Source organism: Geotrypetes seraphini, chromosome 1, assembly GCF_902459505.1.
Source record: "Geotrypetes seraphini chromosome 1, aGeoSer1.1, whole genome shotgun sequence".
Taxonomy (NCBI): domain Eukaryota; kingdom Metazoa; phylum Chordata; class Amphibia; order Gymnophiona; family Dermophiidae; genus Geotrypetes; species Geotrypetes seraphini.
In genome coordinates, this window is record NC_047084.1 from 486,647,715 (window position 1) to 486,673,723 (window position 26,009).

General features: G+C 40.8%; 1 protein-coding gene across 1 annotated transcript in view; it reads left to right on the top strand.

Annotated features, from left to right (window-relative positions):
• The window catches only part of SHOC1 (shortage in chiasmata 1), a 283,884-nt gene that overhangs the window by 63,813 nt on the left and 194,062 nt on the right, over nt 1-26,009 (top strand). The window contains exons 7-10 of the mRNA XM_033962662.1: nt 11,714-11,819; nt 14,212-14,365; nt 17,517-17,624; nt 25,771-25,900. Coding sequence (XP_033818553.1) covers nt 11,714-11,819; nt 14,212-14,365; nt 17,517-17,624; nt 25,771-25,900 — 498 coding nt within the window. The remainder of the gene's footprint in view (nt 1-11,713; nt 11,820-14,211; nt 14,366-17,516; nt 17,625-25,770; nt 25,901-26,009) is intronic.

Sequence of the window (26,009 nt, forward strand, 5' to 3'; positions counted from 1 at the left end):
TGAAGGGACTATATGATTGATAGACCCCTGACATAAGCTTTATGCCAGAACATGGGTCGTGTCGGGTCACTTCAGTTAAATTCATCTTCTCCAGGCTGTTTGTGCTGTTTTGTTTGTTTGCAGTGCTAGCCCACACTAACATACTGGGAATCTACTCAAAAGGTTGCGTATGCATTTTAGCAGAAAACACTAAACTTGTTATTGCTTGGAATGTTTTTATACTTATTTTTAACAGGCTATTTGTTTTAGGCATATTTTCAAACGGGTCCAGTTTATGCCAGTGTTATATTATGGTTATAGTTTACTGAATTTAATAGTCTACTTTTCCTCACTGAATAGCAAGGTAGATTACAAAAACAAATAAAACATTTAAAAGGAGAAAAGAGCTCTGTATAAAAGGGCAGGAAAGCAAAAGTAAAAGAACAGAGACAGTAAATATTTACACATGAATACAAATAACCCTGGTTTTTTCATCCCTTTCCTGGCTGCTAGAAAGGGAAACATTAAAAATCGGGCTTGGAAATAGACCTCTTGAAACAAGTAAGTCTTTAGATTTTAATTTGCAGAAAGAAAAGAAAATTTCAAAGTAAAGGAGCAGCACAGGTAAAGACTCTAAGAAGCATAGCCTTGAGTTGGGCAAATTTTGGTGGAGGGATATAAAGACGTCCATTGCATAATTTATGCAGGGCTCCATGGAAGTATGCATTATTATCATGAAGGAAAGATAAAGAGCTTTATGCATGTCGGTATCAAAAATCCCATACACGAATACAAGATGTCCGGGGCAGTACTTGGAGAGACCACCCAGGAAAGAGACCTGGGAGTACTGGTCGACAGGTCAATGAAGCCATCTGCGCAATGCACAGCAGCAGCAAAAAGGGTAAACAGAATACTAGGAATGATTAAAAAGGGGATCACAAACAGTTCGGAGAAGGTTATCATGCCGCTGTACCGGGCTATGGTGCGCCCTCACCTGGAATACTGCATCCAGCACTGGTCGCCGTACATGAAGAAGGACACAGTACTACTCGAAAGGGTCCAGAGAATAGCGACTAAAATGGTTAAGGGGTTGGAGGACTTACCGTACAGTGAGAGATTAGGGAAGTAGGGCCTGTTCTCCCTTGAAAAGAAGAGACTGAGAGGAGACATGATCAAAACATTCAAGATATTGAAGGGAATAGACTTAATAGATAAAAACAGGTTGTTCACCCTCTCCAAGGTAGAGAGAACGAGAGGGCACTCTGAAGTTAAAAGGGGATAGATTCCGTACGAACATAAGGAAGTTCTTTTTCACCCAGAGAGTGGTGGAGAACTGGAATGCTCTTCCGGAGTCTGTTATAAGGGAAAACACGCTCCAGGAATTCAAGACAAGGTTGGACAAGTTCCTGCTGAACCGGAACAAACGCAGTTAGGGCTGTTCTCAGTTAGGGCACAGCTCTTTGACCGCATAAGCGGACTGCTGGGTGCGATGGACCACTGGTCTGACCCAGCAGCGGCAATTCTTATGTTCTTAAGAAACATATTTTTTTAATTGAAATCTGAAATAAACTGAAAGTCAGTGTGATGGTGTATCAATTGTGGTGTTGTCTTGCTATGTTTCATGGTGCAGCATAAGACCCTTGAGGCTGTATTTTGTATTGCTTGTAAATACCTAGTTAAGAATTTTGGAAGATCATTACAGTCACATTACAGTAAATAATACGAGAAGTTATTCTATATAAAGGTTCTGTATTCTGTAAAAAGTTTAACTGTATTCTGTATAAATTTATACTGTATAAAGGTTAACTGAGAGTCCTTGAAACTTGGCAATTCTTTTTATCTCACTCCTACTATAGGAAGGATAACTGACATCACCCTGTAGGCTGCCTGGAAAGGTCTTTTGGCTCTCTCTGTGTGTGTTGTAGGTCTCTCCTTTTCCTCTCAAACTCCAAGCTGAAGTTTCATAGCTGGCTCTTGGACAAGGATATGTAGAAAGGATGCCTCAGCAACACTGTGATTCTGGGTTAATTGTGAAAGGCTGACAGCTTAGAAGCTGGGATACACACAGCACGTCCCTGGAACTAATCTTAGTTATAGCTGAGATGTTATCCTGTACTGGTTTTTACTTAATATGGCCAGCAAGATTGCAACATATCAGTGCCAGTGTAAATCTCATTCTGTAGACAGTTTCACACCAGAGAGAGACAATGCAGATGTTTCTTGGAATGTCAGTGTCCAGTACTGCAGGAAGTCTGGTAACAGCTATGATGGTATTGGTCTAAAAAGATAGTTCCTGGCCTAATCAGACTTGGATTCATAGGCCACAGGTAAGAATGCAGGCCTAATACAGTATATACAAACCCTTATATACAAACAGGTATAGGCAATATACTCTGGACAGGTATAGGCAGTATACTCTGGACTTAAAGGATGTTTATGCACACATTCAGATACTTTTAGGGCACATGAAGTATCTACATCCTACTTCCAGGGTTTTCACAAAATGTCTAATAGTAGTCGTAATATTGCTATACAGATTGTGAGCTCATGTCTTTCCTTACCTGGACAATTGGCTGATCAAGAGAACATCAAAGGAGGTGCTCAGGAGTCAATGTAAAGAACTACTAGGGTTCATAATCAACTACCTCAAGCCCCACCTGCATTACAACAATTCTGTTCATTGGAGCCCTTCTAGATGTTGGCCGTGTTCAGCCCTCTTGCCTCTGGCTTGGTCGGATGCTTTTTTTGCCATTGCATTGCAGATGTTGAGGTTTTTAGGCCACATGGCCTCCACCATGCATGTGATGCTCATGACATGCTTCCACTTGAGGTAGGCCCAATGGATCCTAACTTCCCAGTTTTCTCAAGTCTTGGGGAACCTAGCGGATGTCATCTGTTGCTGCACAGCTTGCACAGTGGTTCCTGTGATGGACCTTTTGGCCCAATATGATCCTGGGTCTTGACATGGACAAGAGATGTGTCCAATCACTAGGCTGACCATCCCACCCCTCTGACATCACTTCCTGTTCCAGAGCAGGCAGCCACTTGAAGATTCCAACCCCGCAATAGTTGTAGCTTTTGCCACTGCTGCACCTGGTCTAGAAAAGCAACATTTGCTGATGGGTGGAAGGGCAATTGGTGGGAGTTAAGGAAGGTACCAGTTCCCCTGCTTGCATGGTAGCTTAAGAAATGGTGAGGGGCCATTGAGAAGAGGTGTCAAAGTCCCTTCTTGAGGGCTGCAATCCAGTCAGGTTTTCAAAATTTCCCCAATGAATATGCATTGAAATCAGTGCATGCAAATAGATCTCAAGCATAGTCATTGGGGAAATCCTGAAAACCTGACTGGATTGTGGCCCTTGAGGAAGGACTTTGACACCCCTGCTATAGAGGGAATATTGCTCAGGATTAATGGCCTGCTCAAGAGGCTCAATTTCATATCAGTCTCCTGGAGTTCTGTGCTGTTTGGAAAGTGCTAAAAGCTTTCAGAGATCAGCTGATGAACCAAATCATTCTTCTTCTTGAGCCTGTGGATAAATGCAAAGTGATGCACATTGGAAAGAATAAGCTAAATCATAGTTGCCAGATGATAAACACTTTAGGGGTCAGCAGTCAAGAAGAAGATCTAGGTGTCATCATAAATAATATCCTGAAATCTTCCACCCAATTTGTAGCTGTAGCCAAAAAAGCAAACAAGATGCTAGGAATCATTAGGAAATGGATAATGCCTCTGTATTGCTCCATGGTGTGACCTCACCTTGAGTATTGTATTCAGTTCTGGACATTGTATCTAAAAAAAGATACAAAGAAAAGCAACCAAAATGAAAAAGGAAATGGAACTCCTATCTTATGAAAAGGGTAGGGCTCTTCATCTTGGAAAAGAGATGACTTAAGGGAGATATGATTGAGGTCTACAGAATCCTGAATGGTGTAGAATGGGTAAAGGTGAATCAATTTTTTACTCTTTCAGAAATTACAAAGACTAGGGGACACTCAATGAAGTTACAAGGAAATACCTGAAAAACAAATAGGAGGAAACATTTTTTTCACTCAATGAATATTTGAGCTCTGAAACTCATTGCCAGAGGGTATGATAAGAGCAGTTAGCATATCTAGGTTTAAAAAAGGTTTGGACAAGTTCTTGGAGGAAAAGTCCGTAGTCTGCTATAGAGACAAATATGGGGGAAGCCACTTCTTGCCTTGGGATCAGTAGCATGGAATGTTGCTACAATTTGAATTTCTGCCAGGTACTTGTGACCTGGATTGGCCACTGTGGAAACAGGATACTGACCTAGATGGACCATTAGTCTAATCCTGTATGACTATTCATTTGTTCTTATGAGATTATGTAGCCATAATGAGATGAATTCATGAATTGCACATGGGGCATACCTGATTTTCCCAAAAGGATGCTTGTCAGTGGGGAGAGCTCTTGTAACCCCTTAGTGTAATTGTGGCTGAAATCCTGGCAAAAATGAACATTGAAGATCAGGATGCGGATGCTAATGCCTCATAGGAAAAACTTGGGGTAGGGGAGAAATTGGACCTCCTTACCACTTAGTGGGAAAAAGCAGGAGGGAGAGGATCTAGGACAATTCATTGTGGCCGAATCAGCATGACCCAAGTCCCCCAAAGTTGGATCACCCCCAGCGGCCCTCCCCTGCATCCCCGCCACATATTTGACCTTTTGAGGGGGGCTATGCCCCCCCCATCCCCCACAAGAAGGAGCATCGCCTGCATTCCCCCCCAAGGTAGGAATGCCCCCTCCCCCGGCCTGCATACATGTTGAAAAATTTGCCAATGTGAGCAGAATATTCAACCCCTTGCTCGCACCAGCCTTGTCACCCCTCTGACGTCACTTCCTGGACCTGCAACTAAGAAGTTACGTCAGAAGGGAGCCAAGACTGGCCAAGCAGGGGGGTGGAAGATGTGCCAGCAAATTTTTAAAGAGGTATGTTGTGGGGGGGGGGCAGAGAGGAGGAGAGGCATCGGCAGGAGGGGAGATGAAAAATAGAGGCACTGGCGGTGGGGTGTGGAGGAGCAGAGACCAGGAGAGGCACCAGGGCATGATTCATCACAGAGAGGATGATTATTTGCAGCTGTGTTGAAATGTCTTGATGAATTGTTCCATTCTGGAAGGAAATACATGGTCCACTTTCAACATTCAATCAGCTCAAGCCATAGGAGTTCCAAACCCAACACTTTTGCTTATATGCAAGCCAGGCACTATTACTGTGAAATTTAAAAAAAAAAAAAAAAGCAAGCAGAATTTGGGTTGGGGACAGTTTTTTAAAAGTGGACAGGTTATTTCTTCAGATTCCCTTCTCAATAAGCTTTCCATTTTGTACAGATTGGGAAGGAAAATGAGGGGGAGCACAGGGCCTTCAGCATTTGATGGAAGCTTGCGCATATAACATGGGAGAAATAAAACAACTATTTATGGATGTGCCAAAAGTATATTGAAATGTCCCAGTGCAAGATCTTACAGAGTGTATGACTCGCGGTCAAGGTGCTAAATCTAGGTTGTGGATGGGAGATGAGATGAATGTGTGCAATGTAAATGAATGAAAGGAAGTTTGGTATACATGGTAGTAGAATGGCCCCACTTACAGACTAAATGAGCAAAAGTATTAGACTTCATTAAAAAAAAATCAAACCTCTTCAACTTTCTCTACAATGAATCTATGCCATGTTTATTTGAGGGACAGCAGATCCTTAGAAGAACAGTGGAAGAGTGCAAGTTTGTACTGTTAGCTTTAGTGCTTACTAAGAAAAGAATTCTTCAGTATTAGATGAATAAAGAACCACCTCTGAGTGCCTGCTGGGAGGAGAGCATGCGAGAGTTGATACGTTGGGAACTTTAAGGGGAGCATAAAGGTAGTAAGACAATGTTTGCCTTGATTTTTATGCCTGGAAAACTGTTACATAAATTGCAATTGCTTTTTCTATCAGAAAATATGCACATAGCATTGCTTATTCAGAACTATGTATATGTTTTATTTTGGCCCCACCTTTTCTCTCGGCATGCGAAAATGTGGGCTTGTTAAATATGATAACACTTCTGTAACTCATTTTGCTATATTTTCTTTAGACACTAGAGGACGTGTTTCACCATAGAATTTGTTGCTGATGAATTTACTTGTGGGGGAAGTTTGTATGAGACTGATTTGCACAGAATTATTCAAAGCTGGTAAGAGGTAGAGCTGTGTAGCCAATGCTATCTTCTCTCTGCACAGCCTGGCTTTCTGCTTGGTCCTGAAATCCTGTGCTGTTTTACTGAAACTGAGTATAGTTCTGGATTGCAGGCAACTACAGGGTGCAAACTTTGAGAGAGCTATGCTGTACAAGTCTAGACATTTCACTGGGAAAGATAATTTACAACATGGTATATACTAGAGAGACAGAGCTGGAGAAGATACTTGTGCGGGAGGCAAGTAGTGTGGCTGGATTCCTTCTCCCCACCTTTTTGTTTCTGAATCACAACATAATCTAATAAGTCAAGCCTAAACTACACAGAATAAGACACAGTTTTACTTAAGTATGCCAAAGGTTTCTTCTGCTCTTTTTCCTCCCTGTAAAGCGAGAGAAAGGAAAGGTGTGATGTATACTGATAGGCTGTCATTTCTATAGAAAGTGCTGAGGTGACAAAACAATGGACCCTATAGTACATCCCACCAAACCCTAACTGCACACTACTCAGAAGGTAGATATGTATGTGTAGGAGGGGAAAATGACCTGGGTGGAATGGAATAATGGGTGTTAGTGGGGGTAGATAAGCTGGAGAAGATGGAGGTTAAAGGGACGTGTGAGAGGGAGATAAACTAGGGAAAATAGGGTGAGAAGATTTGGGTGATGTGCAAAAGAGAACTGAGGAAGAGAATAGATAAGGGAGTAAGGGAACGTATGGAGGGAATGAACATGCTGAGGAAAAGAAAAGGTAAGAGGTCATGTGCAGGAGAGATGAGGTGGGTAAGGGGACATGTTTTATAGGTGAAAGATGAGAGAGTGTTGAAGGGAGGATGAGTTGGGGGATGAGAGAGACTGTATTGTGCCTGTCCTTTTTCCAAGACCACATTCTCACCCTGGTGAAACGGCTCTCCACACATTGGACTGTAAGCATGCTCTTGCTTATTACTTGGGTCAGACTAAACTTCACAGTTCTTCCACTCCTATGTCCTTATCATTCGATCATAACAGACTTGGAGCTCCTGTCGCCAAAAAAAGCATCTCAACATGGCTGGCGGAATGTATCTCCTTTTGATATTCTCGGGCTGGGCTGTCGCTGGAGAGCTCTTATCACTGCACACAAAATTAGAGCTATGGCGACTTCAGTAGTTCACCTACATTCCACTCCCATTGAGGACATCTGTAAAGCAGCCACCTGGTCCTCATTTCATACCTTCACATCCCACTACTGTTTGGAGAATCATTCTAGACGGGAAAGTTGGTTCAGCCAAGCAGTTCTACAAAATTTATTATTTATTTAGACACCAACTTCCCCCCATCCCTTTTGCTTCCGCCAGGCTCAGGGACATGATCCTGGCAGCCATATATGAGACTATGCTGCCTGTTTGCCCTAGGATAAAGCACAGTTACTTACCTATAATGGGTATTATCCAATTACAGCAGGCAGATGTTCTCAAAACCCTCCTTCCTCCCCTAGTTGGCTGCTTAGCTTTTTTACGGAACTGATGGTCCCACAAGACGATGTTGGGTGGGAAGGCATCGGCGCAAGCACAGTATGGGCAGTTTCAAGACTTTCTAAATTTTTTAAGTGATAGTACACTTTAACACTACCTGGCTCCATGGATGACATTATCCACATGTGAGAATATCTGCCTGCCGCCCTCTAATAACACACATTACAAGTAAGTACCGTATTTGCCGGCGTATAGGACGACTGGGTGTATAAGACGACCCCCCAACTTTCAGTTAAAAAATAGAGTTTTGTGTTATACTCGCCGTATAAGACGACCCCTTCTTCCGCACACCTTCTCTACCGCCCCGGGTGCAGCACAGCCGGCCAGGTTCCCTTACTTTTGTGGCATTTCCCCAACCGACTGATAACAGCCCGGGTCCGACAATCCTCCCTGCCCTGTAGCCGCGAATCTAAATTACCTTCTTACAGCTGCTGTAAGAAGGTATTTAGATTCGCGGCTACAGGGCAGGGAGGATTGTCGGACCCGGGCTGTTATCAGTCGGTTGGGGAAATGCCACAAAAGTAAGGGAACCTGGCCGGCTGTGCTGCAACCGGGGCGGGGCGGCCGCCCCTCGAACCGCGAGGCTACTCTCCTTCTCCTTACCTGCCATGCCTGCAGCACAGAGCCGAACGGAAGTCTTCCCGACGTCAGCGCTGACGTCGGAGGGAGGGAGGGCTTTGTTTAAGCTTTGTTTAAGCCCTCCCTCCCCTCCGACGTCAGCGCTGACGTCGGGAAGACTTCCGTTCGGCTCTGTGCTGCAAGCAGAGAAGGTAGGGAGAAGAAGAGCCGCGCGACTGAGTACATCCAGCCCCGCAAGTAAGGGCATGTAAACTGTACCCGGCGTATAAGACGACCCCCGACTTTGGGGAGGATTTTAAGGTACTAAAAAGTCGTCTTACACGCCGGCAAATACGGTAACTGTGCTTTTTGTGGGATTTACATTTCAGCTTTGGTCTGTATTTATGTTTCTAATTTGGGGCCCCTTATTCTGTATTAGTTGAAAGTCTGTCCATGTTCTGCATATGTAAGATGAAGTTTTCTCCTAGTGTTGCAGATTTGCTTGCTCTGTTGTACTAATAGGAGATATATCTGGTGCTCTAAGGCTTATGCTGCTTTTTTTTTTTTTCTATGGTAGGGTTGTTGCAGTTTGAGTTCTGGTAGTTAGGGCTGTTTGCTGTATAGGTCCTTAGTATTTACAGGATTTTTTTGTTATTTTCTAAAGTGTCTGGCAGTGGAAGGAGAATGTTACTGTTGTTGATGTGGCATCACAGTTTGCATATATTTTTGAATGGTCAGTTGTAAGATTAATATTGGGCATCACCTCAACATCTTAAATTGAACATCAACAAAACCAAATTGCTTTGTTTCAGACTGAGATGTTTAATACCTATTAATGGTGAACTTTCTTTAGCTGTTGATAGCTCTTCAAGAGTACTGAGAATCATTTATTTATTTTTAAAAATTTAGGCATTGCTTAAATCTAGGTAATTTACATTCACAATTTCAAACACAAACAAACTTTGTAAAATGCAGTAAACAAATATCAGTCTCCCCTCACAAAATGTCTGTAATACAGAATTATTCAAATCTAAAACAAATAATAACCAATTATATTGGACTCTTCTTTAAACATGGAGCTGCATATAAATATACTTACTAAGAGATTATTTTTTAAACTTAGGCAATTATGTCTGGTCATTCATATTTCCATACTGACTATTTTAGAGTTCTGGTCCAAATGCTCATTCTTTCCCCGCTTTGATTACTGTAATTCTCTATATGTGGGTGTTTCATCTAAGTTGATTTATAAGCTGCAACTGAGTCAGAATGCTTCTGCAAAGCTGATACAGTAAAACCTTGGATTGCAAGTAACTTGGTTTGCAAGTGTTTTGCAAGACAAGCAAAACATTTGATTAAATTTTAACTTGATATACAAGCAATGTCTTGCAATACAAGTACATATAGTATACACATATCACATCATCACAATTGAGCCGATGGTTCATCTCTCTCTGACGCTGCGGGAGTGTAGTGACTGTTCTAAACGAGTAAAGTCGTGCACTACGAGTACATACAGTATACCCGCGTCATATCATCACAACTTCTCTCTCTGACGCTGCGGGAGTGTAGTGAATGTTCTAAACGAGTAAAGTCGTGCAATACGAGTACATACAGTATACACATGTAACATCATCACAACTGAGCCGATGGTTCTTCTCTCTCTGACGCTGTGGGAGTGTAGTGACTGTTCTAAATGAGCGAGGTCTTGCAATACAAGTACGTATAGTATTTTGTATTAAAGTTTTTGGGTTGTGGAACGAATCGTATGAGTTTCCATTATTTCCTATGGGGAAATTCGCTTTGATATACGAGTGCTTTGGATTACAAGCATGCTTCTGGAACGAATTATGCTTGCAAACCAAGGTTTTACTGTATTTGGAAGACTAGATTTGATCATGTGTCCCCTTTGTTCATTCAACTCCATTGCAGGCTTATTTATTTATTCAATTTTCTATACTGTTTTCCCATGGGAGCTCAGAATGGTTTTACATGAATTTATTCAGGCACTCAAGCATTTTCCCTGTCTGTCCCGGTGGGTTCACAATCTATCTAATGTACGTGGGGCAATGGGGGGATTAGGTGACCTGCCCAGGGTCACAAGGAGCAGCGTGGGTTTGAACTCACATCCTCAGGGTGCTGAGGCTGTAGCTGTAACCACTGCGCCACACTCCTTGGTTGCCTGAGGCTAGTCTTTTTTAAAGTCTTCTGTTTAGTTCATAAATCTCTAGCAGGGTTGTCTCCGGAATTCTTTACTAATTATATTCACTTGATTGGAGCCTCTAGACCCGGCTGTAATAAAAGTTCACCTAGTTCTAGCTGTTCCCTCTACAAAACATATACGATTGAAGTCACTATTTGCTAAATCATTTCCGTTTTTGTTGATGAAGTATTGGAATTCCTTATTATAGGCTTTGCGTTTGATTAAGGATCATTTGTGTGTTGTAACTCTATTAAGACTTATTAATTTACAAAATATTGTAATTTATTATTGTTTTCTATGATAAATTATTGTAGAATCTGTTAAATAATCTTTGCTGTTACCCATCTAGAACCTTTGCCAGGATTGGATGGGATATAAGTGTACATATAATGTAATTTAATATAGCTTAAGAAATACCCTCGCTCCATTGTAGAAGAATATAGAGCATATGTTAAATAACTAGAGGTGGATGCTTCATATTGAAATTCTGTCTAGTCCTGTATAGAATCCAGATTTCTCTCCCTTACAGAAGAATTAGTTAAATGATGCTATTAGTTATAATAGCTGTTTTACTAGATGACTGATACTGGCTGAGTTTTTTATACATAGAAAGCCCTTGGGACTTTTTCTTGCATTGTCTTTTTATACCTAATTTAAAAGATAGGGGTGGGGAGGGGAGCTGTGATGTAGTGATGGGGAGTAATGTGTAGAAATGTCATTTTGATCTGTTTCCTTATTGTCACCACAAATACTTTTGTCCAGATATGACAGCATACCTTACTGACGGATTTTCTGTCTTTGGTAGGTCTAAGCAACACCACCCCACGCTCAAAACTAAAGCAAGCTCAATTTTTTAAAAAAGGAGGTAGGAGGTGAAAGGTGTAATTTTGAATATCTGCCTTGGGTGCAGAAAAATTCAGGCCTGGCTCAGGTTTACAAGTGATGAGGGCAATAATTAAATAATCATGGAGTTTCCCTTTCGAAATGAGAGTTCAGGCAGCTGTGAGAATCTGGAAATTTTGTATTAGGTTTGAAGCAGGTGGAAAAATAGCATCAGAGAGTATTTGTGATGCTTTCAAAATTCTTTCATGATCTAATTTGCCTCTTATTTTGCCACAGATAAAGGTACCTGCACAATGTGCACGCTTATCTATAGTGGGTGAGAGGGAAATTTGCAGATACCCTTTTCATGAGCAAAACACTTTTATCCATGGAGTTGTTTTTGAAAATTTCCTTCCCCCATTTAGTTATTTTTTTTCTCTCTGCTTTATTTAAGGCATTGCCTGACCTTTCCAAGCTGTGTGAAACCTCAAAATGACAAAGAAAATGAATTGCATTCACTTAAAGAGGATTTCTGCCCTCTCTCTCTAGTTGATAAGGAGGTATATTGAATACTTATCCTGATAAATATGGAATTTGTTATAAAATCTGCTTGTTACCTTTGTCGAATATTGCAATGTGTGTTTTTTGCATGTCAGTTATAGTATAAATAGTATTAAAGGTGCACAGTTTAAACAAGTAACTTGGGTATTTTTATAAAAGAGGTGTTCAGATTGGATTTTTAACTAAAAATGTCTTATCCCTTGATGCACTAGAGTTCCATAATTTATGTCCTTTGTAAGATTCTTTATTAGTTAACTTAAAAACATTATAAATGTGGAGTAACAAAGTTTTATTAACTCAGTTACACGTACTCCATGCCACTACCAGTAACTACTAGTAATTAGGCCCCATTATATAAAATAAGACCTGTGGTAAACTAGCACTAGAGAATGACACAGGAACAAAGTTTGTCCCCTTCCCCACAAGTTCCAACCATCCCTACAGCCTCCATCCCTGTCACTGCGAGCTCTGTCCCTGCCCGTATCATCCCTGCAGACTCTGTTCTCATTTGCACAAGCCTCGGACACTTAAGATTTTATATTTAAATCTTTTTATTAAAGTATAAAAAGGGACATTATTCTATAAAACGGTTTATAAATCACAAATACAGCCTTCCATTCCAATCTAGTTTTGGTACAACCTTCCCAAAAATTCAGTTGCATATGTTTTTACATCATCTAGGAAGATAATTGGATTGTCTTTCAGTCATGGGTGTAGAAAAGAACCTATGCTGTGCATTAAATGTTGGAAATGCTCCTTGATGCCAGGAGAGGTGGATGAATCTGTAGCAGTAACAGTAAGATGCTTAAATAGCTTGGCACATGATGGAAGGACATTGCAGATGGTAGGAGTCTGATCAGCAGACAAGACTCTAGTTGCTACATCTAAGGCAAACAACACACAAATGATGTCATTTAACAGTAGTTCATTTCAATCCAATAGCATCTTATACAGTTTTTTTAATTAATGAATTCCATTGCCAATTATCTAAAATGTGTAAAGTTCATTATATCTTTAGGGCTATATCCCAACTGGTCAACAGACTCACTAAAATAAACATTTATTCATAAATGTAAAATAATAATGCAACTAGGTAAGAAATGTATATTTTTTACCTTCATTCATTTCTCTAAAGTTAGCAATCATATTGCACCTCAGTTGTAGAAAATTCATTTGCTTCCTGTTGTGTTTAGGACAAATTCTTAACCTAAATTTAAAGGTTCTTCTGGCTAAATGATACATGGTGTGTTCAAAAAGTTACAGGACTGATTTTATAAAACTTTATTAAACAATAAGGTGGCTGGGGAAGAACTGTCATGGTGTTTTTTGGGGGTTGTTCTGGTCATTGGTCATCAACCATGGAACAAACTTTGCCACAACACGAGACATCCCCAGCTTCTCTGTCAGAATGTTGTGGCATGAACCAATGGAAATGTTGCATTCCTCTGCCAAATCTTTAACAGTTAATCGCCAATTAGCAGGGATAAGAACCCTCACTTGATCAATATAATCATCATCAGTTGACGTTGATGGTCTTCCAGTTTCCAAATCATCTTCCGCTGATTCACAACCACTTTTGAAGTGTGAATACCATTCAAAATGCCTATGTTCACCAAAAGCCACTTTCAAAATTTCAAAAATTTCTGTAGTGGTTTTACACAATTTAAAACAGAACTTCACACTGTAGCATTGTTCATTGAGATTGCACATGATGAAAAATAGCCGATAACACGTTCATAAAACTTCCATAGCTTGGAAATGAAAACAGATACCAATAAACAGAAAACAAAGAGATTACTCGTGAGGTTTCAAGCTACTCAACGCCACCTAGTGCGTCTCAAAAAAACTTGCTATTTGATGCTCAATTCAAACTGTCCTGTAACTTTTTGAAAAGACCTCGTAAGTTTATGAAATCTGTAAAAGGAGTCCTTAACCCTTTATTACCTCAGATATAAAACTTAAAAACTGCTAAGCCCTCCAGCAGAAGGAAGTTGGGAGACACACTGGCGCTGCATACCCCCTGACAATGGTGTGGGTATCCCCTGGGGTATGCATATTGCTTGTTGAGAACCTCTGATCTAGAATATTCATTCCTGGTTTTATCCCCTTTCATTCATTGGCTTGAATGAAAAGGTGGCTTATAATTCTTGCCCAATGCAGCACCAAATTGAGTAGCACCATCCTTATTCATTTTTTTAAACATAAGTCAAATATTCAGTGTACCTACATTACAGATGCATATCCAGTGGAGTATCTGTTGTACTGCTCTAACTGCTTACTACTATAAATGTACACACAAAGTAAAGTAAAACCAAAATTAGATGAGTTTGTCTAAGTTGACATGGTAAACCTATTCAAACTTGATAAATAATTTACTTTTTTTTTTTTTAGTCCTTGTTGTTGCCAGTTCACTTAGAATCCACTAAGACAACAAACCTCAGTCAACTGAGAAACCTACCAACTGTATTGGAACTTAAAGAGGTTTTAAGACTCACTCCAGAAGATGTATCAGACTATTGTACAGAGGCACAAATAATCACAGAAGGTAAGGAATGTTTGTCTGTTTTCGTAAAAGAAGCTTTTTCATCTTTAGCATAGCTTGTAAAAATGAGGCCTGGTTTTATCAAATTTCTTCATGCTTAAATGCTTAACAAGACCCATATTTCCCTTTAGCTCAAGTTGTAGGTAAATATATTTAAATCTGAAACCAGTAATCAATATCTTACCTGTCTCAAAATTACAGTAATTTAAAACTTATAAAAATAAACTTTCCAGTCTATTATTAAAGTTTGATATAATGCAGGTAACTTATATTATCCCAGGACAAGCAGGCAGCATACAGTGCTCCCCCGCGAATTCATGGTCCTGCTCATTAGTGGTATTTTCTGACCACAAAGGGGAGGCAGGAGAGGGCAGCTGGAGTGCCGGTGAGTGAAGGAAATCACTCGCTGTATGCTCCGACCGCCTCTTCCTGTACTAAAGTCGGGCATCACCAATCAAGAGCTGTGTGTCAAAGGAGCTCAACACAGCGCATTTGTCCTCGATGCCATCTTGATCTCAGTCGAAATGCTTTTTATGGATAGATGGGAATAGGGGAGAAGAAAGAGGGAGGAGATGACACACAGTTATGATGGGAAAGGCAGAGAGAAAGAGGAGATAGTGTGCATGGATAGATGGGAAGGGAAGACTTAGAAAAGTAGATAGATCTGAGGAGAAAGCAGAAAAATGGAAGAAAGTTGAATATTAAAAATTCATGCCAAAGATGGATGTAGGGCAGAAAGTGACGGAGAGAAAACAGTAAATAGATAAGAAAACCTTGGAAACAGAGTTAAGAGCACAGACAGAAAGAAGTTCAACCAGAGACTGGGAAAGGATGAGTAGAAAAATAAAATCACCAGACAACTAAGGTAGGAAAAGTGATTTTATTTTCAATTTAGTGAATTTACATCTGCACTGTTCAGAAAAAAATGTATTTCTGTTTCTCTGTTGTTGTACTGCATGCAGAGTCTAGCATCTTAGGGTTTCGTTTGTGTATATTAGGACTTTTAGTTTGTGGTCCTGTATTTGCATAGGGTTTATCTGTGTTCTGCAGGTGTGACAAAGGCCAGGTGTTCTGGTAGGAATGAATGTTGTGATTCGGTAGGAATGAATGTCGTGAAGCGTTATTAGTGTCATGGCCCCAAGTAGGAAGATATTTGTCGGCAATTTGTCTGGGTTTTAAGAAGGGACTGAGCTCGAAGGGGCTGCGTCTGGAGTGCCTGTGCGGATGTCAACATGATGACATCACATGCATATGCGCATGAGTGTGATGTCATCATGTTGATGTCCATACATGCGCAGAGGCCCTCTAGATGTGGGCTGGAGCTCGTGGAAGGAGACAAGAGGTTCTTGTGGGGGCGGGGCTAGGGGCAGAATAGAGCGGGTCCACGTGTCCTCTTTTTTTAAAGAGGAAATCTGGTAACCCTAATCATAATCAGCAAGTCAGTAGCAGGATTTCATCCCAAAAGAGCAGAGTTTCCAATTAAAATCCATGATTCACCTAGAAATAAAGAAAAAGTTTTACTTTCAAGAATGCAGTCTGGACCAGCACAGCAGATTTATGAAGTTATATGTGCTGATCCTGCTGTGACATGGTAAAAAGAACATATTAACATGTCTTAAAGGACTCCTTTTACAAAGTCCTAATAACAATTCCTAGCATGGTAAATGCGACAAAGCCCATAGGAATTGAATGGGTTTTGTTGCCTTTGCCGCATGAGACTCGCTACGGTGGCTTTGTAAAAGGAGTCCAAAATTAAATATTGTTTTCATTTGATTACAGCATTTTATAAAGAAGTAGTAGTTGTAGTCATGTAAAATAAACACACATTCTAGTGCAAAAATCACATGAGTCCTGAATCTGTGGGTAGTGCATCATCACCTGCGAGGTATGCAGAAGACATCATCTACATTTTCAGCTCTGCCTCCCTGAATCACTGGGCACTACCCTCTCCTCAGTTTTTTCCTTCTGCAAGCAAGTTGAGAAGATGTCTTATCATCTACTCTACTTAAATTTCTTATTTTTGGGTATTATCTAACATTTAGGCTTTGGGTGCTATAGAGTATCCCAGGAGGGACAGCTCTGCCTGGGAAAAGCTGCAGGCTTGGTGTGTTTGGGGTCTCTAGCTGGGCAGGCCACCCTTGCTGCAGAACACTTTGTCTGGCCAGCTTGCCCTAACACTTGGATCGGCTTGGGGTTCAGCCCCTGGAAGTCTGATCACTGGGGTTTGATCAAAGCATGTGAGCAAAGGCTGTATGTGGGCTCCGCGCTGATCAGGAGACCTTGTGGGTGCCAGCTTCACCCCCCCCCCAAAGATTCATGTGAGACTGGTGGAGTAGATGGTTTCAGGCTGTTTCAGCGTATGTAAAAGGCAGCCAGAATAGACAAGCCCTTGGAGATCTTGATTGCTTGTATGAGGCAGAAAAGTTTTTCTTCCATTCAGCTACAATGAGAGCTGATGCAGGTACAGCACATAGCAGCACAGTGAGTAAAGCCCATTACTGTCTATGAGAGACATTGGGTGGAGTTGATTTAAGGGTTTTTAAGAGTTTCTGGGATTTCCTTATAGGTCCCCTTCTCCAAAAATCCTGGTTTTGAAATTTTTTCTCTCTTTTTGTAGCTTCCCCGTGTCATTTTTGGCACCAAAACTGCTGCCGCAGTGGCCATCTTGGATTTCCTGATTTTATTTTAAAAGCCTCCCCTTGCCTCAAAACACTTCATTTGGGTCTGGAAACAGTCAGGATGAACTCTACAGGTTGTTTAACCACTGCATCATGTTAATTTTTCGCTGGATGGGTTCCTGAGGAGTGCCAGTGCACTGCATATCATGGCATGTGAGTGAGGGCAGAAGCAGTGGGCTTAGCCCCCCAGGACCCTCCAGAAGCTCTCAGGCACAGAAGACTTGAGAAGTGGGACATAAATCACTTCTAGAGCTCTCCACTTGTGATCCAGCACTACCAGCAAAGAGAAAATGCATGGAGGCCATGGCGATAGGCATAAATGCATCACCCACAGGTTTAGGACTCATGTGCTTTTCTACTGTAAAGAAGATTATTGAGGTAAGAACCAAATCTTTCATTAAAAAGTAACTGTGGAACATTAGCTCATGCTTTTGTTAAATTATTTAATATTTTAAATTTCTGGGCACTTTTAAAAGGTTTCCTGGACAAACTGACAGCTGAAATAGAGATTTCACAGTACAGCCCCAAGGTAAAAGGAACTGATATCAAAGACTATGAAAATATGCTGGAATGCAAGGACCCAGGTAAGAGATATGAGGTCATTAAGTAAGCTTGTTGGGCATTTATATGTGTAAGTACAGTACCCTAAAATGTGTGAATATCAATTTTAGAAGCCACTATTTACACATTTATATCTTCTGCACACACAATTTGAAAGGGGGCATGTAGTGAGCAGGCCAGCAAGTTATGCATATATTTCCAATTTTACAATGGCAATGCAGGCATACTTTTTAAAAATCTGGATGTTACATTTACTTCGAGGCTGGCATAAGTGTCAGCTAATAGTTCATTTGGACTGGGGTTTGCACTAAGAACATAAGAATAGCCTTAGTGGGACTGACCAATGGTCCATCAAGCCCTGTAGCCTGTTCTCCCGGTGGCCAAACCCAAGGAGTAGCAACATCCCATGCTACCGATCTAGGGCAAACAGTGGCTTCCCCATGTCTTTATGGACTTTTCCTCCAGGAAATTGTCCAAACCTTTCTTAAAACCGGCTACGCTATCCGCTCTTACCACAACCTCTGGCAATGTGTTCCAGAGTTTAACTATTCTCTGAGTGAAAAAATATTCCTCTTATTAGTTTTAATAGTATTTCCCTGTAACTTCATTGAGTGTCCCCCTAGTCTTTGTAATTTTTGACAGAGTGAAAATCAATCCACTTGTACCCATTCTACTCCACTCAGGATTTTGTAGACTTCAATCATATCTCCTCTCAGCTGTCTCTTTTCCAAGCTGAAGAGCCCTAACCTTTTTAGTCTTTCCTCATACGAGAGGAGTTCCATCCCCGTTATCATCTTGGTCACTCTTCTTTGAACCTTTTCTAGTGCCTCTATATCTTTATTCAGATAAGGAGACCAGAACTGAATGCAATACTCCATGTAAGGTCGCACTATGGAGCAATACAGAGGCATTATAACATTCATAGTCTTATTAACCATCCCTTTTTTAATAATTCCTAGCATCTTGTTTGCTTTTTGGGCCGCCACCACACATTGGGCGGAAGGTTTCATCATATTGTCTGCAATGATACCCAAATCCTTTTCTTGGGTGCTAACCCCCAAGGTGGATACTAGCATCTGGTAATTGTGATTTAGGTTATTCTTCCCAATGTGTATTACTTTGCATTTGTCCACATTAAATTTCATCTGCCACTTAGACGCCCAGTCTTTCAATTTCCTAAAGTCTGCCTGCAATTTTTCACAATCTGCATGCGTTTTGACAACTTTGAACAGTTTAGTGTCATCTGCAAATTTAATCACCTTACTCGTTGTTCCAATTTCCAGATCATTTATAAATAAGTTAAATAGCACCGGTCCCAGTACAGATTCCTGTGGCATACCACTATTTACCCTCCTCTGTTGAGAAAAATGGCCATTTAACCCTATCATTTGTTTTCTGTCCGATAACCAATTTTTCATCCACAATTGAGCATTGCCTCCAATCTCATGAAATAAGAATAGCCTTACTGGGTCAGACCAATGGTCCATCAAGCCCAGTAGCCCGTCCTTATGTTGGCTATTCCAAGTCACTAGTACTTGACAAAAAAACATGACTTTTATTTTCTCAGGAGCCTCTCAAGAGGAACTTTATTGAAAGCTTTCTGGAAATCTAGATACACTATATCAACCGGCTCACCTTTATCTACATGTTTATTCATACCTTCAAAGAAGTCAAGCAAATTGGTGAGGTAAGACCTCCTTCGGCTTAACCCATGCTGACTTTGTTTCATTAAATCATGTTTGTCAACATGTTCCATGATTTTATTGTTTTGTAATTGTTTCCACTATTTTGCCCGGCACTGAGGTCAGGTTTACTGGTCTGTAATTCCCTGGATCTCCCCTGGAACTCTTTAGAAATTGGTGTAACATTGGCCACCCTCCAATCTTCAGGTACTAAAGATGATATTAGTGACAGATTACAGATCACTAACAACAGATCAGAAATTTCATGTTTGAGTTCTTTCAATAACCTGGGATGTATACCATCCAGTCCAGGTGATTTATCACTCTTTATGTTGTCTATTTGTCTTGTCTTCCAGGTTCACTGAGTTTTCTTTCAGTTTCTCTGCCACATCATCTTTTAAAACCATTTTCAGTTCAGGTAGATCTCTTACATCTTCTTACATAAACACCGAAGCAAATAATTCATTCAGTCTCTCTGCTATGACCTTATCTTACCTGAGCGCACCTTTTACTCTTTGATCATCCAACAGTCCCATGGATTCCCTCACAGGTTTTCTCCTTTTGATGTACCTAAAAAATTTACTATTTTTTGCCTCTTTGACAAGTTGTTCTTCATATTCTTGTTTAGCTTTCTTTATCAATGTTTTGCATCTAACTTGCCAGTGCTTATGTGTCTTCTTATTTTCTTTATTGGGATCCTTTTTCTATTCTTTAAAGGATGTTTTCTTGGCTGTATTAGCCTCTTTCACGTCACCTTTTAACCACGCTGGTTCTCGTCTCCTCTTCCTTAACACGTGAAATGCATCCAATCTGGGCTTTCTTGATGGTATTTTTAAACAACATTCATGCCTGGTTTACACTTCTGACCCTTGCCACAGACCCTTTTAACTTCTTTTTAACTATTTTCCTCATATTATTATAGTTGCCTTTGCAAAAATTAAATGCTACTATAGTAGATTTCTTTAGCGACATCACTTCAGTTATCAGCTCAAATTTGATCATGTTATGTCAGATCTCAAAGTCCCTCCTTGAGGGCCAGAATCCAGTCGGATTTTCGGGATTTCCCCAATGAGTATGCATTGAAAGCAGTGCATGTACATAGATCTCATGCATATTCATTGGGGAAATCCTGAAAACCCGACTGGATTGCGGCCCTCAAGGAGGGACTTTGAGACCCCTGTGTTATGATAACTATTTTTCAGTGGATCCAACACAGTTACCTCCTGTACTACTGTAGATCCTCAGTGCAAGAGGATATTGCATCTCCTGATGGGCAGGTCCTGGCTACAGGATCATATTTCCTGCATCACCAGAGTGATGTTCCCTTTTAGGAGACCTCCCTTCTCCAAGGCAGCACAGGGGCTTCCAGACTGGAGGTGGAACTTCTCTACAACGTCCCTGTAGGTCTCCAATGTACCTCTCTGTCTCCCTCAGCTCCTCCAAGTCTGCAACTCTAACCTCAAAGGAATGTACTTGTTCCCTAAGAGCACACACATATAATTTCTCACCAACTGAGAGATCATCATAAATGTGACATGCTGTGCAAAAGACTGGATAGCTCCCCTCTTGCTGCTGCACTACTGTCTGCATCTTATTATTGAACCGCTTAATTAAATCGTATTAAGATACTGGGAATATTAGATTGGTGTAGAGAGCCTTAAGGTAATTTGCATGTTTTATTTATACCCAACTCCTTTTACAAAACTGTTGCGTGTGGTAGTAACAGCTCAGACTCTTAGAATTCCTATGAGCATCGGAGTTGTTACCGCCGCGGCCATCACTAAAAACTGCACTGCGGTTTTGTAAAAGAAGGGTTAGTGTTCGAGTTTTAGCAAATAATGAAATGTAATAAGAATATGTAATAACCAGTTCCCCTGTTGTCTTAAGTAGGTCCTTCCTCATGTTGTCTACACCATCAGGGGTGTCTTCCCTATTATAGATATTTCTTGTACAATCCCACTTTATTCCAGGACTAGTGAGTTATTTCCATCTACCCGCCAGGACTTTGTATGAAGCCTCAAACTTCAGAGACTTAAACCCCACCCCCTCTTACCTCATCACTTGCCCTAGGAATCAGTTTTCCTTTCTACAAGCCAGGCTGTAGGAGCTTGTCTTTTCTGCTCGTGTTTCATTTCTTGTAATTTCAGTATTTGCGTTCACGGTTTTCACCCTCGTGCTGTGGAGGTTCCCTGTGGGGACAGCTCTGACTGCGGAAGATTGAAGATATTTGGAAAAGGCTGCTTCTGGGGGGGTTCACTGCTTGTCAGCACACCCTCCAAACAGCCTGCACATCAGATCGGAGCTCAGGGGGGAAAGGGCCTGGGCAGTGCCCATGTGATACTACGGCGAAACACAAGCATGTCTTGAGAGACAAACCTCGTAAATCCTCCAAACATTCCAAAATGGGACCGCAGGAGTTGGCTCCCACTGCATAGACTCCTGCTTGGGAAGATACCTGGATCACATTACCTAACAATTTAACACTCTGCAAACCCCCTAAAGATTTCCAGTATTTATTTGCTTTGTTGTCAGTCCAGAAGACTTGTTTTCTGAACATTAAGCTAGAGATTATTAACATCCAGCCATTTCTTCACATATAATAGACACGTATTCAATTGCTCAAGAATTAGGTATCTGTTTCTAATAGACACAAAAAAATTGAATATCAAAATTGAAAGGTAGAGTGAGAATTCCTAATTTCTGATCTTAACAGCCACTGGACTAAGATATACATTTAATATCATCGATGACAGGTCTGGAGCTGCCAGAAGCTGTTTGTGTGTCTGTTGTGTGAGTGTATGTCCCATGACTGTGGTCAGAATACAGCTATTATGCATGGGACACACACTCACACAAAAGATGCACAACAGTTGTGTCCATATCAGGACTGAAACAAAAAAAACAAACCCCAAAACCACAAAATAAATGCTCTGGAGCTTCCACAGTTGGGAACTCTACAGGGCCTGCGCAGATGAGCTGTGCCTACTACTTAGTTCTTGTGCACAGGTGCCAGGCACAGTTCCTCACCCTTTCAATGCTATTTGAGTTAAGCATGCCCCAGAAAACCAAAATTGCTTCCAACCCGGACAAATTTTGGCCCTCCTTTACAAAGCCGTGCTAGCGTTTTTAGGAATTCTATGAGCGACGGAGTTCTTACTGCCATAGCCAGCACTAAAAACACTAGCATGGCTTTGTAAAGGAAGGGGTTTGTGTTGTTTTATATATATATATATATAGAATAGGTGTGAAAAATATTGATATTGACAATAAGTACAATTTGAATTTGTCTAACATACAACCCAATATTAAAAAACTGTATGTGGGGGGGGGGGCGTGGCTTGGCGACACATCTAGAAGGCCGGGTGAGAGTCGAGCTCCGCAGTGACAGGCTTTATTAACGATAAAATAAGTTACAAATATTTTTTTTTTCTTTTAAAAGTGTGTGTTTTGGATATAACATGGCAACGGGAAAGCAGACAAAAATTGACTCTGCTTTTGTGGGTATAGGAAGCACAAAACGATCCAAACCTGAGCCGGCAACCCCCTCAAAGACTCCATTGCCTAAAGATGACAAAGATAACAGCGAAGTTTTAGCTGAGCTTCGGGGGATAAAGGACATAGTATCGGATAATGCGCAGAAATTGCAGGAGGTTAAGGAGAAAGTTGTTAACCTCACAAAGCAACTGCAGCTAGCCGATATAAAAGTAGAACAACTGGAAAAAAGGATTGAAGTGACAGAGACAGAGCTGCTTCAGTACAAGTCAGATCGGAAAAAAATTTGAAATGTTAACAAGAGACCTAGAGGATTGTGCCAACAGGGAGAGGAGAAGTAACCTGAGAATTTTAGGTTTACCAGAAGGGGTTGAGAAAGGAGACCCGATATCTTTTCTGGAAAATTTTTTATTTAAAATTTTGCCTCTTAAGACCAAGTTTCCTTTAGAGTTTGAATGGGCTCATAGGATCCCTGCAAAGAGACAGACAAACTGGCCGCGTCCATTAATATTCAAACTGCTCAGATTCCAACAAGTAATGGAGGTCTTTTATCTGGCAAAAGAAAATAAAAACTTAAAATGTCAAGACTCTCGGATATACATCGTGCCCGATTTTGCAAGGGCTACAGCTAATAAAAGGAAAAGATTCCTGGATTTACGGCCACAACTAAGAAACCTCGGGGCCAAATATGATTTACTTTACCTTGCAGTAATGTGGGCTACTTATGCTAATAAAACAATAAACTTTGACGATCCGGAAAAGCTGCAAGAGTTTTTAAACCAATGTGAACAGCCAATGTCTTTGTGATTCTTAGAAATTAATCTTCTGTTGTTCTCTTTGCATAATATTCATGTTTATGTGCATGTAATACTATTTAACTTATTTTTATTATTTTGTTTGTTTGCTGCTACATTTGGAATCAGATCGGCATTTTGGGGGACCTGACTGTGAAGGTTGCTATGGTTTAAAATTGTTTTTTATGGAAAATATAGTATAATAATAGCCATATGAAATTGGCTTTGGTTATAATTTAAACCTGCCATTAAATATCGGTTTTAAATGACCATGTTCACACTGAACAGTAGAGGGTGCGGTATGGGGATAGAGTCAGAGAGGAGCCAGGAGTTACACGCAAGCAGCAATATTGAGTGCTAGGGTTCACAAGACCACAAGGAATAATAATAATAATAATTTTATTTCTTATATACCGCTATACCCTAAGTTCGAAGCGGTTTACAGTGAAAGTCGTGTCTAGAGAGAGTACCGTGTTACCAGTAGGATACAGGATAATACAAAGTGAGCAGGTACTGGGTGATTACAATAGGTAATAACAAGAAAGCAGTTACAGGATGTTTACAATAAGATACAGGGTAATGGGTGTTTACAATAAGGTACAAGATAATAACAAGAGAACAGTTGCAGGATGTTTACAAAGATACAGGATAAAACAAAGTGTAAAACTATCCTAGCTTAGTCACTTAGCTATATAGATGCTGGCACTGAATATTGGCTGGCACTTGCATAACTTCAGGTAGCACCTGGCGTTTTGACCCCTCCCCCCCACTTGAAAAAGAGTTTCCAGACCATCCTAAGAGCTTTTAGTCCTTCTTTCAACTCTCCCCCCTCCCGAGAATCACCCATTCTGAGCATCTGCCTAAGAGAAGCACCCTTCCACTCACACACCTGTTTCACCCCTGGTCAGTTTGCATGGAAGACTGACCCCTAGCAGTAGTACAATGAGACCATTACTTGAGGTCATGGACACAGTTTGTATTCAGAACTACCATGGGCAGAAGTGATGGGGTTGGCAGGTCCCATTGGCTAACACATGTCCAGTCATATTCAGTGCTAGTAACTGGACATGGCCTAACAATAAGTATCCAGGTCTAATTTAGTTGGTGTCAAACAATGCTTAAAAACACTGACTATTGCTGGCTGAATATTGACCATTTTCATTTAAATAACACTTTGTTAAGAAAAAAGAAGTAAATACTGTTAAGAATAGTTAGGCCAGGCCTTCTCAACCCAAACCTCAGGGCAAACCATGTCCCTTTGGGTTTTCAGGATATCCATAATGAATATGCATAAGAGAGATTCCTCCTTGCCCAAGGTCTGGGTAGAGAAGCCCTGGTTTAAGTGTCTCTTGCATTATTTCTCTAAATACAGTAAAATATTTGGACTCCTTTTTTGTTCAGCTACAGATCATAGTGTTCATTGTGACACACATGAACCTGGTCTGTAGGGTGTGTGACAAGAGAAGAAAGGTTGAGAACCACTCGTCTACACGTATATTCTTGCTAACAGAAAATTATTTTTCATATTCTGCAGATATGGTAAAAATCTTTGAAGTAGATTCTAGTATTTCTCTGGGACTTGTTAGCAATCTATTATTGGCTGGCATGATTACTTATCAGAGACTCTTAAGCAGTAATACAGTAGGACCACTGTGTCTGCTGATTTTTTTATCCCTGGTTTCAATTGTTCTCGGTTCACCATGGCCCAAGCACTCTCCCTGCGCTGTATGCCACAGCCCCCCGCAGCATACCTCCTCAAATCTTCACCGGCAGCATCTCCTGCCTGCTTGCGCTGGCCTGAATTCCTTCCTTCTGACATCACATCTTGGTTGCGGGACCAGGAAGTGACAGAGGGAGTGAGGAGATAGGAGGGAGGTGCCAGTGAAGATTTGAGGAGGTACGCTAGGGGGAGCTGAGCATGGTGGGGTAGAGCCATGAGGGATTCGCTCATGTCATGGTAAACAGTACATAATTGAAGCATAAGGTGTATTATAATAGCGTTCGCTATTATCTGCAATTTCACGTAAGCATGGTAGGTCTTGGAACCCATTACCTGCAGAAACGGGGCCCTACTGTTTACAGCTATTTACTATTTAAAAAGAATTCTAACACTTTAAATATTACATATAATTGCGAAATGTTTTGTATTATTCATCTCTTTAGCTTTCTCAGACTTCTTATGATTTTTGCTCTGTTTTTAGTTTGTTATAAATTATGGCATCAATTTGAGGTAGAAATGCCATTAACACCACCATACTCACTACAACGAGTGCAAGCAAAGTCTCTAGTCCGAGAACTCAGGACAGAAAAAATGTCTCCTGTTCATCACAAGTAAGTCAGTTGCTTGTAATACCATAAACACGAGTTAATTGAAATAGTCCATATTGCTTCAAAATACTAAAATCCTTACGGCCAGCACATTTAGTTAGGTAGTGCATTT